This window comes from Ictalurus furcatus, chromosome 11 (assembly GCF_023375685.1).
Source record: "Ictalurus furcatus strain D&B chromosome 11, Billie_1.0, whole genome shotgun sequence".
Taxonomy (NCBI): domain Eukaryota; kingdom Metazoa; phylum Chordata; class Actinopteri; order Siluriformes; family Ictaluridae; genus Ictalurus; species Ictalurus furcatus.
The window spans coordinates 1360001-1380911 of record NC_071265.1 but is presented as its reverse complement, the minus strand read 5'-3'; the positions used below and the strand labels follow the sequence as shown (position 1 = coordinate 1380911).

General features: G+C 41.5%; 1 protein-coding gene across 1 annotated transcript in view; it reads left to right on the top strand.

The window, feature by feature from the left end:
• atp10a (ATPase phospholipid transporting 10A) overlaps positions 1 to 20911 on the top strand; it is a 61946-nt gene that overhangs the window by 34251 nt on the left and 6784 nt on the right. The window contains exons 11-19 of the mRNA XM_053635973.1: positions 1918 to 2021; positions 3011 to 3137; positions 4757 to 4941; positions 6212 to 6566; positions 8807 to 8883; positions 13714 to 13839; positions 15771 to 15971; positions 19312 to 19392; positions 19505 to 19609. Coding sequence (XP_053491948.1) covers positions 1918 to 2021; positions 3011 to 3137; positions 4757 to 4941; positions 6212 to 6566; positions 8807 to 8883; positions 13714 to 13839; positions 15771 to 15971; positions 19312 to 19392; positions 19505 to 19609 — 1361 coding nt within the window. The remainder of the gene's footprint in view (positions 1 to 1917; positions 2022 to 3010; positions 3138 to 4756; positions 4942 to 6211; positions 6567 to 8806; positions 8884 to 13713; positions 13840 to 15770; positions 15972 to 19311; positions 19393 to 19504; positions 19610 to 20911) is intronic.

The following is a 20911-nucleotide window of genomic DNA, read 5'->3' as shown; positions in this document are numbered from 1 at the left end:
AACATGGGTACAGGTGTAGAGATGATCTTCCCAGGCCGTTTTACACTTCTTTAGCGTTCTACGTACGTTGAAAATGCCGTGCTTTTTTTGGAGAAATACCCCAACGTTGCACTTGCTTTAAAAAGGATTTATATATTCGTTTCTAGTTTTTGGCTTAATCTCAGCTGATGCTAAACGCAGAAATCGTTTTGGATTATGTACGCCACGTCTATTCCCGGTAATGTTGCAAACCTTTAAAAAACAAACAGAGGTTTCAGACGGTCGCTGAGATGAAGTCGTCTCCTTCTGTCGTGACGCTGTAGGAAGCAGGTGGCTGAGGTTCGGGCAGAAAAACAAGTTGTGTTGGCGAGCCGACGTCGCGCAGCCTGCTGATGAATCACGGGGGATATGGGGGGGGAGACGAGGCGAGGCGAGGTTTCACACTTTTGCCCACTCTTGGCTTTGTTTCGAGCGATAATCTCGCTCCACGCTGGTGTGGGTTTCCTGTCAGGATGGAGTAGTTAAAAAACAGTTTACGCAGCTCGCATGTCGGCCTTTTCTAAACCATCGCTGTTTACACCAAACACCTCGGGCACGGCTGAACACGGGGACGCGTACGGTACCGTCCAAAAATATGATGACCGACATGAGGACATTGTATAAGCCATGTTGGTTTAACATTGTCACAAAAAAAAGACAGTCATGGTGAGGCATGTTTACAACATTTGTATTTAGATGTTTGTTTACCTAGAGTATTCGATCAACATTAGCTCTTCTTCAATCTTTTTTCCATCTATCTATCTATTACCTATCTACCTATCTATCTATCCCCAAACATTACTATTCCCGCACGAAATTAAATGTAAACATAATGACGGCTGCTGATTTTATGGAGATGCCGGTGATCCTGACCGTTTCTGCTGTCCGGACCTGCCTGATCCATCCTGATGCCCTACGTCTGGATGGAGCTCTCATCACCAGGAGGATACAGTCTGGAGATCGCTGAGGACGGTACCGATTGAAGTACCATGTGAATGGTTTTGTACCTCAATTCCACATGGACGTTCTGGCTGTGGTTGCTGGAACTACGGTTGCTGCGATGGCCTTGGGACTGCAATCACCACGTGCAGTTTTACACTCAGGTCTCCTTTAGTGAACAGTGGACTAGTTCAACACACAGACTTCATATAAACACCAGAATTAACTTTCTTTTACTCTCACACTATCCGTCGTGACCCAGATGAGGACGGGTTCCCTTCTGAGTCCGGTTCCTCTCAAGGTTTCTTCCTCGTATCATCTCAGGGAGTTTTTCCTCACCACCGTCACCACCGGCTCGCTCAATAGGGATAAATTCACACACTTAAAATCTCCATCCTGTGTTTATATGTTTCTGTAAAGCTGCTTTGAGACGACGCCCGTCGTTAAATGGACATTGAATTGAATTCAATTTTTCTGCAAAAAATTAGAAGCGAGTGCGACGGTCAAAGTCTCCAGAAGAACCGCGGCCGGTTCTGCTAGACGCTCAGTAACACTTACGGCTCATTTCCTTATAAACCTGCACACGTCGTACCGGAGACGGCGATTTTTTTTTTCCAATCCAAATACTTTCTGTGTTTCATTTATTGCTAGTTACTGCTCTTTATAATGTTGTTTTTTTTCATTCATTTTATGTAGAAACATTAATAATTTCATCATTTTGGCATCTTTGCTCTACAGCATTTCTTTCCATGTCGAGTTTCACTACAGGCGCTCCCTGCATGGCGTATGTACAGTATGAATATAATGCTGCTCTAGGTTGTGCGCGCTGTATACTGAATTTTTAAAATTTTTTTGCTGGTCATTGGTGGGTGTGTCTCTCTTTAGTTTGCTTAGTTTACAGCTGGTCGCCATGGTTTCACTGGTAGCAATAACACTGCCATTTTGACTTCTCCGTTCCAGACGACTCCAAAGGCAAACGGCAACGCAAAATTCTCTACAAAACCCAGAACTACTTGAACCTGTACGCCGCCGACGGCCTCCGAACTCTGTGCATCGCCAAAAGGGTAAGCAGAGGCGTGGTGAAGTGTCTCGCCGTGTGTACCGTGTCCTGTACGGGCGGGCGGTCCCAGCACAACTCGTCTAACCGCGTTACTCTCTCGCCATTTCTCTCTCTCCGTCACTTCCTGCATCCATGCGTTAACTGTTAAAGCCAGGCGACGTGATGAATCGTGCTCTCTTATTCGCACGTTGCCTTGTCTCTAAACACTTTTTCGCACCATTCGTTTGTGCTTCATTCTTTTATTTATTTTTAGTTTGTTTTACGAAGGCTACGAATGTAAAAACGAAACCACAGTGGCTAACCTGTGCTAACTCGGCACAAGTTCAGTAGGCTGTTACGTACGTTATGTCGTTCCTTCGGGTTCCGACAACGGAAACCGTTCACCGTATCGTCCAGAACGCTGCGCTGTCTGAGTGGGAGGGGCTTACTCTGTCTCCCCTGCCAATCACGGCGACGCTAGGCAGTCGCGGGCGTCTATGCGCTCGTGTATGCGGAAGAGGGCGTATAGCGCTGTGCTGTGACGGAGTTGAAAACGATGCGGTGGCTGGCTTCACCTGAAGCGTTCACTTTGATAGGACAGCACTAAGTTGTGGGTCGGAACAGGCAGGTTTTCACCAAACTAAAATCCACCAATGGGATGACACCAACCTCTACGAATACGGCAGCGGCGATGGCGATAAACGAACCTCGCGCTCAAGAGGCCGTTATCTGATATCCGAGCGTTCGCTGATGGATAAACATGAGCAGGACGTACAAAGGTAACTTGTACAATCACAAGTCAATCTTCATCATGTAACCTGACACGGAGAACCCACGTTGTATACGCTTATTTAGATCCTGCGCGTCGTTACGAGTAACAAACGTAAAACACGGCTGAAATCACACGATGTTAAACTGGTTAAAGTTGTGACCGTTTCATTGCTCATTTCCTGTTCCTGATGTATTTCCTGTTTAAATCCTCGTTGTTAATGTGACATTGGGTTTGTGCTTCAGGTCCTCAGTAAAGAAGAGTACGCCTGCTGGCTGCAGCGCCACCTGGAGGCTGAAACGGCCATCCAGGGACGAGAGGAGCTGCTGTTTGAATCCGCACTACGACTGGAGACCGATCTTCATCTGTTAGGTCAGAAACGCTCGTGCTCGGCTCTTCGCTGGTTAATAAATGTGTTATTCAGCGTTTCCTGTATGCGGTGTAACGTTTCAGCTGAGATCTCAGAAGCCGGGGGTGTACACGCGTCTTGTAGACGTTGTCTGAAATGACATTTCTTAAATGAAAGGATTTAAGAAGAGCTCAGATTTGATCCTTTTTATGCTAATCTGATTCGATCTGAAAAATAAATTAACGTCTCGCACACATCTAATCAACCCGAGGCTAAGGTTAGCAACCAGCTAACAGAGACACATCGTTATGGATATTGTGACTTCTTAAAATCTACGTATTTTACTACTGTGTGTTAAACATGTTGAAGAATGTTTTACTAATTTACACAATATAGTAGTTAGCTTAATGTTAGCTACCATGCTACTGACCCTGACAACTGCTTTACATAATAGAATAGTTAGCCTTACATTAGCTAGCTCATGACTTGATGATCTTCGCTGCTATTTTACACAATATAATACTTGGTCTACTTTCAGCTAGCTTTGTAGCACCCCTGAATACTGTTTTTCACAGTGTAATGGCTAGCTTAATGTTAGCTTGCTTGCTTGCTAGCCATTTTGTCTACAGGTTTACTGTATAATGTTTAGCCTACTGTACCTGTGGTTAGCTTACTTGTGACCGCGACTCTAGGTTTACACAGAGCAACAGTTAGACTAACGTTAGCTAGCATGCTAGCAACTGTGGCAGCTGGTTTACATGGTATAATGGCTAGGTTAATAGTTAGCTAGCTTTGCTAGAAATTTTGGCTACTTGTTTGCATAATATAATAGTCAGTTTTACTTTAGCTAGCTTTCTGGCGATCTTGGTGTCTGCTTTACATGAAATATTAGTTAGCCTCATGCTAGGTTAGTTAGCTTGCTAGTGATCCTGGCTACTAGGATCTTGGATAATTGTTTATACAGTGTAGTAAACGTTAGTATAATGATAGCTAGCTTACTAGCAATATGGATTTTAGCTTGCTTGCTATCAGTCTTGGTTACTGGTTTGTGCAATATAGTAGTTAGGTTGTTATTAGATTTCTTACTATTGATTTGAGCTACTAGCTTGAGCTTACACAATACAACAATTAGCCTAACGTTAGCTAGTTGTCTTTGCTACTGGTTTACATATTCATGTTAATTTATAATTAGTTATTCTAATGTTAGTTAGCTTGCGAATGGTATATTAGTTAGCATTATGTTAGTTAGCGCCTTTCCTTGATGCGTCCTAATACTCTCTTGGTTGTTTGTGACCTTGGCTGTTAGTTAGCCTAATGCTAGATAGCATGATGTCTACTGGTTTACACAGTAGTTATCCTAATGTTTGCTAACAGGCTAGCCTCCTTATGTACTAGACTACCGGTTGTAATATTTTATCAAATGTTAGCTAGAGCATTGCCTTGTGGTTTTCAGCGCTCAGTGCTTATAAGTGCTAGTTGGTTTGCTAGCAGTCTTGTTTAATAGTTGCTAGTGATCTCTGCTTCAAGTGCGGCAGTTAGTACAGCGTTAGTTAGCTAATTGCTAATGAGCTAACTTGGCTTATTAAGTTGGCTGTAGTTCTGTGATAAGCATGGCAGTTCTCAATTCTGTTCTTTATCTCAGGAGCGACGGGGGTCGAAGACCGGCTGCAGGACGGCGTACCCGAGACCATCGCTGCTCTGAGGACGGCGGGGCTGCAGATCTGGGTGCTGACGGGGGACAAACAGGAGACGGCCATCAACATTGCGTACGCCTGCAAGCTGCTCGACCCCGAGGAGGAAATCATCACGCTCAACGCCGACTCGCAGGTACAGCACGCTAACGCCTCTTATTCCGTTTATTTTCCATTTGATTTGATGAGTCGAGAAAATGATCAGGAAGCAGGTTTACTCCGTTTAAAGTAAATCCACATGCGTGTGAAATGATTTCATTTTACTCAGAAACAGAAAACTAACATCGCTGTTGGGGAGACGGAAAAAAACAAAGTACCTGATTCATTTATCTGAAATGTGTTCATTTATTAAAATATGTTAATTATACAGACGGCACTCAACACTGTAAAACATTCTGACTTGCAGCCTCACGCCACTTTTTCACGCCACGTTTCTCCCATAGCTTCAAACCACGTCTACCTTAGCCAAGCGTAAAACCTTTTTTTTTTTTTTTTTTTTTAAATCTTGCCTGCCTTAGCTAAACATAATAATGTTTTTTAAACCCTTGTTTATCTTAGCTAAGTGTAAAAACATTTATAAAAATACAACAAAAAACAACCTTGTTTACCTTAGCTAAGCGTGAATGTCGGGATACAAAGCTTTAGCTCTGACGCTGGAGACTCCTTAAATGTTATTTATTTAACATGAATGTTAAATAAACAACTCCTTACAGAAAACTGCATGCCTTCTTTTTTTTGTTTTTATCTGTTTATGTGAAACGTCCAGCATACGAGCCCGTTACTATAGAAACGATACCGTATTAGAACGAGGGCATTAATATAAACCTGCAGTGCTGCTGTTACAGAGCTGCACGTGTCCTTGGGCATTATGGGGCATTGTTTAGGTGTGTCACGTGTGTCTTCCATCCAAGGCTTTGTTCGAAGCTCAGCTCTTGAGCCGTTTCTGTTTTTCATTTAAAACCGAAGCATCTGTTCTGTTAAACGTGGAAATCTCCTCGAGACGGAACAAACTGGGCCAGTTTGATGGTCCACCCTTCCTTCCGCTCTGCAGTGAGAACACATAAAAACCTCAGCAGGAGATCTTCCATTGAAGTGGAGACAAAGCGTCATTATGCAGCGGTTCTGGAATTGTAGAGATGTTTGAAATGGTCGGGATAGTTTCCTGCATTCATGAGCGGGCTCAATCTTCTGCACAGCTGCAGTATCCAGCTGTTCCTCTGTCCATTTACAATATTTATTAAACATCTTTATTCAGTACTCTTACTCAGATCTCTCTCTCTCTGTGTGTCTGTCTCTGTCACGCTCTCTGTCTCTCTGTGTGTCTGTCTCTGTCGCGCTCTCTCTCTCTGTGTGTGTGTGTGTGTGTGTGTGTGTGTGTGTGTGTGTGTGTGTGTGGTGTTCTTCAGGAGGCCTGTGCTGTTCTACTTGATGAAAGTCTGCACTACATCCAGGCTAAGTTCCTGTGCAGTTCCTCATCAGACCCCCAGGCGACCCGGCTTGTCCAGCAGGACTACACCAGCGTGCACTTCCTGTCTCCAGGTTCTGGCTCCGCCCCCACAGGCCCGTTCCTGGTGCACCGGCTGGGTTTGGTGATTGACGGCCGCACTCTGGCCTACGCTCTGGATAAGAGTCTGGAGAATAAGTTCCTGGCCGTGGCCCGGAGCTGCAGGTCGGTGCTGTGCTGTCGCTCCACGCCGCTGCAGAAGAGCATGGTGGTCAAACTCGTGCGCAACAAACTCAAGGTCATGACCCTGGCCATAGGTGAGCTTTTACACCACACGCTGTTTATAACATCTCCCTGTGCCACACGTTTACCTTATTTAACAGAACGTTAATGAATCTTCTAGATATGAGCTTCTACATCCAGCTCCGCTCTGCTTATTGTATATGTGTCTTTAAAAAAAACTTGAATGTAAAAGGCAGAAATTAACTCAGTTCTATATTTAAATTTATTAACGAATTACTTATTTTTGATGATAAAGATAACTGGGTAATAAAATTATTATTTATTTATTGGAGTCTGATTTATCTGAAGTAGCAACATTATAAATAAAAATTGTTTGTATGTATGTATTTATTTATTTATTTATTTATGAACTACTAATTTAACAGAGGTAGAAAGTTTGGTCTGTTGATATAGATCCATCATCCATCCATGCATTCATTCATCCATCCATCCATCCATCCACTCACCCATCCATCCATCCATCCATCCATCCAAGACTTCATCCATCCATCTACCCATCCATCCACTCACCCATTCATCCATCCATCCATCCCTGACTTCATTCATCCATCCATCCCTGACTTCATTCATCCATCCATCCAAACATCCATCCACGCATTCATTCATCAACTCATCCATTCATCCATCCTTCCTTATTTAAAATCACAAGAGCACCTCAAAAACACCTTCTACAAATGGACAATACAAAGTAAAATAAACAAGTTCCCTTTAAAAAAATACCTGAAAAGGGAAAGAGACAAATAAATACTTCCTGCATTTTCCAGCTGATGTGTTTTACTCTCAGATTCACATTCACCAAAAAACCCCTGCCGTATTAATATGAATCTCTGTAGCTGCCCAGTTTCTTTTATTATTTCATCATTTCTTACGCATGAAATTTGGAGACCAACGCGTTTATATTTCTGAGCAGTAAACGTTTCCTCCGTGCCGGTGACGGGTCACGCTGTGTGTTCACTCGACTCTCTGCACAGTGCCATGCAGCACCACTAATTATCCAGATGGAGAGAGAGAGGGAGAGAGAGAGAGAGGGAGAGGGAGAGAGAGAGAGGGAATTATCAGAGGTCACTGCAGGATTGAAATGTTCTCCCATGCCTGCTTTGTTAATAAGGTTTTTAATGTCATGCCTGAGCTAATGACAAGAGTGCGTTTGTGCTGTAATATTAAAATGCTAATTTAAAAAGATTAGCAAAGGTCCAAACATCTCCTGGTGGTGCTGTGTGTGTGTGTGTGTGTGTGTGTGTGTGTGTGTGTGTGTGTGTGTGAGCTGGAAACCATTAAAGGTTGTACAGAGGGACGTGTACGGCAGGTGCTCCACAGAAACACATTAAACATTCGCTGATAGGGTGAGGTTTTCTCTAAGGACATGTTTCTTTAACGTTTATGGAAGGAGTCTCCAGTGTTGGTGCTTTGTAACAGTCCAACATCTTCAAACTGTCGTGGTGTAAGGGGAATAAAACACTCGTGGTCGTGCTGTTAACAGGAGAGTAATCACCGTCAGTGTGGTAACAGTACCTCCGCTTCATCACGCCACATCGTCACTGATTATTTCCCCGTAACGGCATGACACGGAGTCTTTTCATTTCTTTTTCTTCTTTTTCTTATTACTAGTACAGTAAAGCATCTCCTAAAATCATATGGCCATTACTTCAGAAATCACCCAGACGAACAGGTTTCGTTGTCCTTATTTGACCCTTAGACACGTTCTGGTTGTAATTGTAGAAAGGTCCAGGTTTGTTTACCCATTTTGTGTTTCGCTTCCTGTTATGATGTCCTTTCAGCAGAATCCCCGCAACACAAAACTGGAGGAAAAAAACTCACTTAAACAAAGGAAATCTGACTCAAACTCAGAAATATAAAACAAGAAATAACATTTAAACAGTGTGGCAACATCGCTACACATTTACACCTCATTAAAAATACCATCACGTATGAATATGCATTAATATGCAAATTAATCATTTTTTAGCACTTTAGGAAATATCTAGGGTTTGTTTGTTTGTTTGTTTGTTTGTTTGTTGTTTTAATCCACAGTAAAACCATCAGTCGATCCACAGTAGACTAGAATTAACATTATTTCCTCTGGTTTCTGAAAAGGTTCCTGTACTGGAGGCACACCATATGTTTCTTTCATTTCCTTTAGTTCTAATATAATCTCTCTCTTTCTCTCTCACTCTCGCTCTCGCTCTCTCTCTCTCTCTCCCCTTCCTGCGCTGTCCTTGCTCTCTCACCATTTCTCTCTCGGGGAAAATCCTAGGTGACGGGGCTAATGATGTCAGCATGATCCAGGTAGCAGATGTTGGTGTGGGCATCTCGGGGCAGGAGGGCATGCAGGTAAGAACAGACCTGAGAGGAGAGTGGAGATATTCAGTAAAGCAGGACTGCTGAATCAACACGCTTTTTTCTTTTCTTTGTTCTGATGTCCTACAGTTAAAGACACCGTAATGTGTTGAAGCATCTAAAGCTGTGCCTTTTTTTTTTTTTTTTTTTTTTTTAAATAAAGAGTACTGTTAGAGTTTCTATTTGTGCTTACACTTTAGCCTTTACATTTATCACTTTACACTTTATAATTGCTCTTTACATTACCTTTACACTTTTCCCTTCACACATTTACACTTTACTTTGCCCTTTACACTGTACACGTCATCATTTACTCTTTACCCTTAAACCTTTACACCGTATACTTCATCATTTACTCTTTACCCTTAAACCTTTACACTGTACACGTCATCATTTACTCTTTACCCTTAAACCTTTACACCGTACACGTCATCATTTACTCTTTACCCTTAAACCTTTACACTGTACACGTCATCATTTACTCTTTACCCTTAAACCTTTACACCGTATACTTCATCATTTACTCTTTACCCTTAAACCTTTACACTGTACACTTCATCATTTACTCTTTACCCTTAAACCTTTACACTGTACACGTCATCATTTACTCTTTACCCTTAAACCTTTACACTGTACACGTCATCATTTACTCTTTACCCTTAAACCTTTACACCGTATACTTCATCATTTACTCTTTACCCTTAAACCTTTACACCGTATACTTCATCATTTACTCTTTACCCTTAAACCTTTACACTGTACACGTCATCATTTACTCTTTACCCTTAAACCTTTACACCGTATACTTCATCATTTACTCTTTACCCTTAAACCTTTACACTGAACACTTCATCATTTACTCTTTACCCTTAAACCTTTACACTGTACACGTCATCATTTACTCTTTACCCTTAAACCTTTACACTGTACACTTCATCATTTACTCTTTACCTTTAAACCTTTACACTGTACACTTCATCATTTACTCTTTACCCTTAAACCTTTACACTGTACACTTCATCATTTACTCTTTACCCTTAAACCTTTACACTGTACACTTCATCATTTACTCTTTACCCTTAAACCTTTACACCGTATACTTCATCATTTACTCTTTACCCTTAAACCTTTACACCGTATACTTCATCATTTACTCTTTACCCTTAAACCTTTACACCGTATACTTCATCATTTACTCTTTACCCTTAAACCTTTACACCGTATACTTCATCATTTACTCTTTACCCTTAAACCTTTACACCGTATACTTCATCATTTACTCTTTACCCTTAAACCTTTACACCGTATACTTCATCATTTACTCTTTACCCTTAAACCTTTACACTGTACACGTCATCATTTACTCTTTACCCTTAAACCTTTACACTGTACACGTCATCATTTACTCTTTACCCTTAAACCTTTACACTGTACACTTCATCATTTACTCTTTACCCTTAAACCTTTACACTGTACACGTCATCATTTACTCTTTACCCTTAAACCTTTACACTGTACACTTCATCATTTACTCTTTACCCTTAAACCTTTACACTGTACACGTCATCATTTACTCTTTACCCTTAAACCTTTACACTGTACACGTCATCATTTACTCTTTACCTTTAAACCTTTACACCGTATACTTCATCATTTACTCTTTACCCTTAAACCTTTACACCGTATACTTCATCATTTACTCTTTACCCTTAAACCTTTACACCGTATACTTCATCATTTACTCTTTACCCTTAAACCTTTACACTGTACACTTCATCATTTACTCTTTACCCTTAAACCTTTACACTGTACACGTCATCATTTACTCTTTACCCTTAAACCTTTACACTGTACACGTCATCATTTACTCTTTACCCTTAAACCTTTACACTGTACACTTCATCATTTACTCTTTACCCTTAAACCTTTACACTGTACACGTCATCATTTACTCTTTAACCTTAAACCTTTACACTGTACACGTCATCATTTACTCTTTACCCTTAAACCTTTACACTGTACACGTCATCATTTACTCTTTACCCTTAAACCTTTACACCGTATACTTCATCATTTACTCTTTACCCTTAAACCTTTACACCGTATACTTCATCATTTACTCTTTACCCTTAAACCTTTACACTGTACACGTCATCATTTACTCTTTACCCTTAAACCTTTACACCGTATACTTCATCATTTACTCTTTACCCTTAAACCTTTACACTGAACACTTCATCATTTACTCTTTACCCTTAAACCTTTACACTGTACACGTCATCATTTACTCTTTACCCTTAAACCTTTACACTGTACACGTCATCATTTACTCTTTACCCTTAAACCTTTACACCGTATACTTCATCATTTACTCTTTACCCTTAAACCTTTACACTGTACACGTCATCATTTACTCTTTACCCTTAAACCTTTACACCGTATACTTCATCATTTACTCTTTACCCTTAAACCTTTACACTGTACACGTCATCATTTACTCTTTACCCTTAAACCTTTACACTGTACACGTCATCATTTACTCTTTACCCTTAAACCTTTACACTGTACACGTCATCATTTACTCTTTACCCTTAAACCTTTACACTGTACACGTCATCATTTACTCTTTACCCTTAAACCTTTACACTGTATACTTCATCATTTACTCTTTACCCTTAAACCTTTACACTGTACACGTCATCATTTACTCTTTACCCTTAAACCTTTACACTGTACACGTCATCATTTACTCTTTACCCTTAAACCTTTACACTGTACACGTCATCATTTACTCTTTACCCTTAAACCTTTACACCGTATACTTCATCATTTACTCTTTACCCTTAAACCTTTACACCGTATACTTCATCATTTACTCTTTACCCTTAAACCTTTACACCGTATACTTCATCATTTACTCTTTACCCTTAAACCTTTACACTGTACACGTCATCATTTACTCTTTACCCTTAAACCTTTACACTGTACACGTCATCATTTACTCTTTACCCTTAAACCTTTACACTGTACACGTCATCATTTACTCTTTACCCTTAAACCTTTACACTGTACACGTCATCATTTACTCTTTACCCTTAAACCTTTACACTGTATACTTCATCATTTACTCTTTACCCTTAAACCTTTACACTGTACACGTCATCATTTACTCTTTACCCTTAAACCTTTACACTGTACACGTCATCATTTACTCTTTACCCTTAAACCTTTACACTGTACACGTCATCATTTACTCTTTACCCTTAAACCTTTACACTGTATACTTCATCATTTACTCTTTACCCTTAAACCTTTACACTGTACACGTCATCATTTACTCTTTACCCTTAAACCTTTACACTGTACACGTCATCATTTACTCTTTACCCTTAAACCTTTACACTGTACACGTCATCATTTACTCTTTACCCTTAAACCTTTACACTGTACACGTCATCATTTACTCTTTACCCTTAAACCTTTACACCGTATACTTCATCATTTACTCTTTACCCTTAAACCTTTACACCGTATACTTCATCATTTACTCTTTACCCTTAAACCTTTACACCGTATACTTCATCATTTACTCTTTACCCTTAAACCTTTACACTGTACACGTCATCATTTACTCTTTACCCTTAAACCTTTACACTGTACACGTCATCATTTACTCTTTACCCTTAAACCTTTACACTGTACACGTCATCATTTACTCTTTACCCTTAAACCTTTACACTGTACACTTCATCATTTACTCTTTACCTTTAAACCTTTACACTGTACACTTTTAACGTCACCATTTACATGCTACACATTATCCTTTAAACTTTACACTTTATACAGTGTGCTTGTACTTTATAATTTGTGCTTTATACTTTACAGTTTATACTTTAAACTTTTGTCTCATCAGTTATGCTTTATACTTTACACTGTGTTACTATATTCTTTTCCCGTGTTCCTTCACCCTTTATGCTTTACACTTTATCCTTTTCGTGTTTTCCTTTACGCTTCATCCGCTACCCTTTATGCTTTACACTTTCCATTTTACACTTTAATATTTTACACCATCTCCTAACGTTACATTTTATTCTTTATACTTGATACTTTTCGTATTTTGCACTGTATATTATGTATTCTGTGCTTTACATTCTCGTTTATACTGAACCCTTCAACCTTTATACGCAACACTGTTCCAGTTTGCACTGGATTCTGTGGGTAACCGATGCTAACCGGTGTCCCCAATCCCCCTCCCCCCGCCCCAACCCCAACAGCCCTGCCTCTGTGCTAGAGGGCGTGTTCCCAAACACAAGGGCAAACATTTATACAAATGAATAACTGCACCAATTAACCCTGCAGGTGGGGGGTGGGGGTAGGGGTGGTGAGTTACTGCACTGTGAGCACATCTGCTCCACACTCCATCTTCAGCCAGTTAAAGTGGACTCCGTCCTGGTGACTGATTTGGTGCTGCCGGTTTGGCTGGGGTGGAGGTTCTCCACGTCCTCCTCCCACTGAGCGCAGTGTACATGATTAACAAGCTTTTCCCCATTACAACCTGATCTCCATTTAATCCTGTAGAGCCCCGGTGTGTTTGGACACGTCGCTCTATCCTCACACGGTTACACTGAGATTTATCGTGTATTTACTCCTCGTTTATTTGTAGAATTTAGTGCTGAAGATGACAGGGTAGACGTATTAACTGTATAACATGCACAACAATTAGAATCTTTCACGCTTCATGGTGCTTGTGGCATGTGTGTGTGCGTGTGTGTGTGTGTACGCGTGTGTGTCACGCTGATTGATGTTCTCTCATTGTGTGTGCAGGCGGTGATGGCCAGCGATTTCGCTCTTCCTCGCTTTCAGTACCTGCAGAAGCTCCTCCTAGTTCATGGACACTGGTGCTACTCTCGTCTGGCCAACATGATCCTCTACTTCTTCTACAAAAACGCTGTAAGGAGCTGCGGTTCCTTTAAAAATCCCCAAAATCCTGGTTCATCCTTCGTCTGAAATAATATTCCTAAAAATGTTCAAATTCGGTACAGAATTGCGTGCTCTGATTAAACGCGTTTTAAAACGAAGTCATGATTTCAGCGTGCAGAACCTGCTCAGGACTTGCCGTCACATGCTGTCATATTAACTAAGCAAAGAAACCTGCAGGTTTAGCTATCATTTAATATTACGCCATAGCCAGCATGTGTTTTCACAAATGTCTCGCTCTTGCCGAACAATGAACAGCCCAGCTATCTAGCTAACGTGTGCTAATGGAGGCTAATTCATAGGCTATAAACTGACACGAACCACCACTATCTCTCCTAGACAGCTAGCAGAATATCCTAAATTGTATCAACTTCGCTAATATGCTAGCTAGCTAGCTACATTTTGAGCAATCGAAAGGTTTTGATAATACTAGCTACTGCTAGCTGGCTAGCTTTTTAAACAGCCAAGTAAATATGATGAATATAAACACTGGCTAATGAGATTTGCTTGAAAACTTGATAATGGCTGGGAAGTCCTTGCGTTTGTAACATGAGCTAGCAATGGAGAATTAGCAAGCTCACTATGTTTAGCTCATTGACTGGTTTAGCCTTTTCCTAGCTAACACGCTTGCATAGCGATAGCAGCACTAATAACGTAATAACCAGCATCCACCTCGATATACCTCGAGCTTGTTTGTCTTCTTCTTTGTCCCTTTATGTTTTTGGATGATTGCTGTTTTGCAGACGTTTTTAGTACTGTACCGATCTAAGTGTCAGTCTCTAGCTAGCTGGCTTGTGCAGAACTAGGCTTTGTGATGTATTCAGTGACTCCACATGTCAATCTTATAGAAATTAAGATATCAAGAAAGTAATTTAGGTCACGATCATTTCTGCGTCCTAGAATGTGTGAGGAATAAAACATTATACATATATAAATATATAATATAACACCGTATACTGAGGGGGGGGAAATTGCCACGTCTGGGCCTGTTGGGCATTAAAGGGCTTTAGGTGGTTGCCTAATGGACGGGCTGGGCCCGGTGTTAGCCTTGAACTTTCTTCTTTTATTTCAAACCAATCTTTTATTAATGAATTTTATTAATGGTGCGGTGTTTAGAAGATACAGTAAAGCTAATAGTAGAGGTGGAGCGATAGTTGGTTTTACCGATGACTAAGTCGAGCGCAACCTACCTACCGATAACCAATTAATCAACCGATAGTGTTTCAAATCGATGCTGAATAAAAGCATAACACTCAAAGTAAAAGATTGCTGAAGTTTATTACAAAAATAAACAGTACTGACTGTACCGTGAAAATGTACCGTACTTTTTTAATGAAATAAATATATAAGTATTAATATATATGAACTATTAATAAATATTAAAGTAAATAAAAGATAAGCATCCAAACCGAACCAAAAATGAACGCGCCGAATAACAAATAAAATTAGAGGCGTCAGAAATGAATAAAAAAAAAAAACACTTCAAATAACACTACAAAATCGGTCCGTTTTTATTTCGCCTCTAGAGGCCGCTATCGTGCTGTATAATGACGGCGGTCCCTTCAGCAACGGATGCAACTGGGAAAAACCCATCGCTGTAGATTTTGCGAAGAGGCTCAATCGCTCGACCTGTAGCTCATAGCAACCAGACCTTCTTTTGTGCTGAAAGATGTGAGGCAGTAACTCCTGAAACTTGCTTGTTCCATGGAGGCGATTATGTACAGAATTGATTGTTTTGCGTCTCAGTTGTTTAGAATAAGTGTTTGTGGTGACCTCTGTACGCTCTGTTATTAATCAGGATGCATCCCCGTGTCTCAGCGTAATGAAGATGCACTGCTTTATAGTCATCTGAATGCGGAACCGTGAACGACTCATCCGTATGTTTTTATTTGTCCTCTGCTCAGATGTTTGTGGCGCTGATCTTCTGGTATCAGTTTTACTGCGGGTTCTCCGGCTCGGCCATGATCGATCAGTGGTATCTGATCTTCTTCAACCTGATGTTCTCGGCGTTCCCGCAGCTCATCACCGCCACGCTGGATAAAGACGTGTCCTCGGAGACCCTGCAGGAACTACCTCAGCTCTATACGAACGGACAGAACTCGGAGGTACGCTTCACTTCTAACGTTACGGGTTCCGCAGACTAGCGGAGTGACTCATTCACTAGTGGGGATGTCGGCTAGACGTCTGAGGTTCTGAGGCAGACGTTAAAGGAAGCAGAGAAACATTCCAGACTTTGTTAGTCTGGAACTCGATGAATCCATTCTGCGTAAGACTACGCCGTGGAAAAAGTTTATTTTCTTTTGCTTTAATGCACGGTTAACTCTACAGTATCACTTTGTATAAAGCGTAGACGTAGATGTTTTTTAATCCCACTCCTGCTGAGTTTTCTTGTTCTTTAAAGTTAAACTAAAAGCTGTGTGTAAGAGCGCTTTCAGAGCCGCGGGTTGCACATCGCTATCCAACTATCCGACCCCACTCGGCTAGTTTAGAGTCAGACTCGTTTTCAGACGCTAACGTGATGGCAAAAGCTGCCAGACGCTGCAGTAGACGTCACATTCTTCATCCGTCGTTAAGCTATATAAGTAGCACCACAAATTATTGTCCTCACCTCAGCTCCTCCTCCTCCTGCTGTCCGACCTCCACCTGAACGCTGGAGCGCGTCACACTTACCTGTTTCACCGTACACATCAGGAAAACACTCGCCGTGGGATTTCGTACATTTCCTCATCGCTCTGAAACGAGTTTCTGGTCACGTCACAGCACGCGACGTGCTTCTGAATGGTTTTAGACGTGAGCGCGCCTCACATCGAGCACAGCTCTGACTTTAACTCGTGTTTCAGAGCGCGGTCAGGCCGGCCGTGATAGAAACCCGACTGCACGAATACTCGCAGGTTTACGGTAAATTCCTTCAGGAGCTACCTGTTAAGTAGCACGCATCGAGGCTGTTCGGTTCCCACTCGCAAACTTCCTGCTCTGTATCTTACCTCAAACACCGCCGCCGCCACCACGTAGTGTGCACGAGGACGGCGAACTCACTCCTAACGAATATTACACAGAAATATCACGATACGAGCAGCAAATTCCTCTCTCCGCTATTCTGTATCGCGATATTCAAGAACACGGAGTTCTGTCTCACGCCTAAACTTTTTGTCTTTCCTTTTCTGTTTGAAATTTTTTTTTCAGTTATTTTTCTTTCTTTCTTCATATAAATGCAGTTGTTTATTACATTTTCTTTCCCTTACACGCTCTCTTCTTTTCTTCTTTCTTTCATTATTTTTTTCAATCGTTCATCTTTTCCTTCCTTTCTTTCGTTTATTTATTGTGTTTGTGTTTCTAAATTTATTATATATATATATATTTCTTCTCTTTCAGTTTAAAGCTCACTTTTCTTGGATTTTCTTTGCATGGATTTTCTTTCTTGGTACTCGTGGTTTCCGGTCTCGGTATTTGTCGTCTCTCGCGTATCTGAGAGAGAACTCTGTCTAGATTTTCTAATCCAGTTTGGAATCAGCACAAGTAGTAAAACGGTTTTTATTCGTATTTTAGTTTCTAATAAAGCTCTGGATAAAGAGCAAGGCCCTGGTTATTGTGAGGAATAGCTGCTTAGATGAACAGACGCACAATCAGACGATAAATAAAGTAAAGTACAGTAAATGGAAGCTGTGTTTGCGCTGTTCTCAGATTCTGAGTGTGTGTGTGTGTGTGTGTGTGTGTGTGTGTGTGTGCCGAGCTCCTCCTCTCTTCTGTTCCCCCTCTCCGTGTTCCTGTTGACGTCTTTTTATCCCGTCGTGAGTTTCAGTAAACAAAAGAATAAACAATCCCGAGCTCTGACTCTGCGGGATCATTAAAAGCCAATAATCTCACAGCGAACGCTGCCATCATCCAGCGCTGAGCAATTAACCTGGAACTGCACGACTGTTCCCCGTCTCATCCGCCTGACTGTACTGTCCCAGAACCACCGCCACGTGATGACACTGCTGCAGCATCACACAACACCACGACACAACATCATCACACAACACACCGACATAACGCTGCAACATCACATCATAACACCACAACATCATAACATACCACAACACACCGACATAACACAACACCACAACACTGAAACATCATCACATCATAACATAACAACATACCAACACATCATAACACAACATCATAACACTGCAACATCATAACACCACAACACATCATAACATAACACAACATAACACAACACACCAACATAACAGTGCAACATCATAACATCATACCACCACAACAGTGTAATAACATACCACCACAACAGTGTAATGACATACCACCACAACCGTGTAATGACATACCACCAAAACAGTGTAATAATATACCACCACAACCGTGTAATGACATACCACCACAACCGTGTAATGACATACCACCACAACCGTGTAATGACATACCACCACAACCGTGTAATGACATACCACCACAACCGTGTAATGACATACCACCACAACAGTGTAATGACATACCACCACAACAGTGTAATGACATACCACCACAACAGTGTAATGACATACCACCACAACCGTGTAATGACATACCACCACAACAGTGTAATGACATACCACCACAACAGTGTAATGACATACCACCACAACCGTGTAATGACATACCACCACAACAGTGTAATGACATACCACCACAACCGTGTAATGACATACCACCACAACCGTGTAATGACATACCACCACAACAGTGTAATGACATACCACCACAACAGTGTAATGACATACCACCACAACCGTGTAATGACATACCACCACAACAGTGTAATGACATACCACCACAACAGTGTAATGACATACCACCACAACAGTGTAATGACATACCACCACAACAGTGTAATGACATACCACCACAACCGTGTAATGACATACCACCACAACAGTGTAATGACATACCACCACAACAGTGTAATGACATACCACCACAACCGTGTAATGACATACCACCACAACAGTGTAATAACATACCACCACAACAGTGTAATAAAACAGCAACATCATAACATACCATGACACCATAACAACATAACACTGTAACAACATAACACACCACCACCACAACAGTATACCAACATAAACCACAACAGCGTAACGACACAGCACTGCGCTTCATTAGAGCCGCCTGTCTGCTGCTGGCGTGATGAAATTGTGCTTATTTTTAAGCGTGCTGTGACTCTTCTGCTCGCCTGTTTGTTCCCCAGATGAGTTCAACCATAAAATCATGATGTCTGGACTTTCTTTCATCAGAATTTCATCCTTTCTTCATTTTTCTTTCTTGATCGATTAATTTAGTTTGTTCCTGACTTTATTCGTTAGTTTCTCACTTTATCTATTTTTTCGTTCTTTCCTCGTCTCCAGATGTATTTCTTGATTAATCGTGCTCTTTGGTCTGAACCGTTTGTGTTTTCAGGAATATAAGCCGTACATGTTCTGGATGAATATGATCGATGCCTTCTACCAAAGTCTCATCTGTTTCTTCATCCCTTACTTTGTGAGTCGGTTTTCAGTCTTTATTAACACGTTTATGGGTTCTCTTTAATAAACAATAATAAATTGCGTTGTTGTTGTTGTTGTTTGCTATTTGTTTCCTGTCTCTGTCCCAGGCGTACGCTGACTCGGATGTGGATCTGTTCAGCTGGGGCACGCCCATCACCACGCTCGCCCTCCTCACCATCCTGCTGCAGCTCGGCATCGAAACCAAAACCTGGGTGAGGACACGCACGGCCGAGCCCTCGAAATCCGACCACACTTAGGAAGAGGGTTCTGTGGGTTCTCCTTCTAAATAGAACCGTACAACACAGACGGATACCCTGCTCTGATCAGAGAGGGTTCTCTTTCTCCTTCCTCCTGGTGTCTCTTCACTCTGCTAATGTCTTACTGTAACTCAACATTTAACTTTCTTTCTTTCGTTTTTCTCTTTTTTCCTCCTTCATTTCTTTCTTCCTTTTTCTTTTTCATTTTTCCTTCTTTTTCTGTACACTTCTAGGTCTCTCTTACAATACCTGTGGGTTTCAGTGTCTCAGTAAAGCTGTAGCAGATTTCTCCAACCTCCCAAAACATGTAGGTGGATTAGCGACTCTAAATTGCCCTGGGGGTGTGTGTGTGTGTGTGTGTGTGTGTGTGTGTGTGTGTGTGTGTGTGTGTGTGTGTGTGTAATGGACTAGGATCCCATCTTGTATTCCTGCCTCAAACCCAGTGTTCCTGGGATAGACTCCGAATCTACCACGGCCGTGACCAGGATCAAGAGGTTACTTACTAAAGATGAATGGATATTTGTGTAGGGAATAGGGAATGCTGAGTAGTGTGTAGGGAATGTTGAGTAGGGAATGTTGAGTAGGGAATGTTGAGTAGGGAATGTTGAGTAGGGAATGTTGAGTAGGGAGTAGCGAGTAGCGAGTAGGGAAAGTTGTGTAGGGAGTAGTGTGTAGGGAATGTTGTGTAGGGAATGTTGTGTAGGGAGTAGTGTGTAGGGAATGTTGTGTAGGGAGTAGTGTGTAGGGAATGTTGTGTAGGGAATGTTGTGTAGGGAGTAGTGTGTAGGGAATGTTGTGTAGGGAATGTTGTGTAGGGAGTAGTGTGTAGGGAATGTTGTGTAGGGAATGTTGTGTAGGGAGTAGTGTGTAGGGAATGTTGTGTAGGGAATGTTGTGTAGGGAGTAGTGTGTAGGGAGTGTTGTGTAGGGAGTAGTGTGTAGGGAATGTTGTGTAGGGAGTGTTGTGTAGGGAGTGTTGTGTAGGGAGTAGCGTGTAGGGAGTGTTGTGTAGGGAGTAGCGTGTAGGGAATGTTGTGTAGGGAGTAGTGTGTAGGGAATGTTGTGTAGGGAGTAGTGTGTAGGGAATGTTGTGTAGGGAGTAGTGTGTAGGGAATGTTGTGTAGGGAGTAGTGAGTAGGGAAAGTTGTGTAGGGAGTAGTGTGTAGGGAATGTTGTGTGGTGTGTAGGGAATGTTGTGTAGGGAGTAGTGTGTAGGGAGTGTTGTGTAGGGAGTAGTGTGTAGGGAATGTTGTGTAGG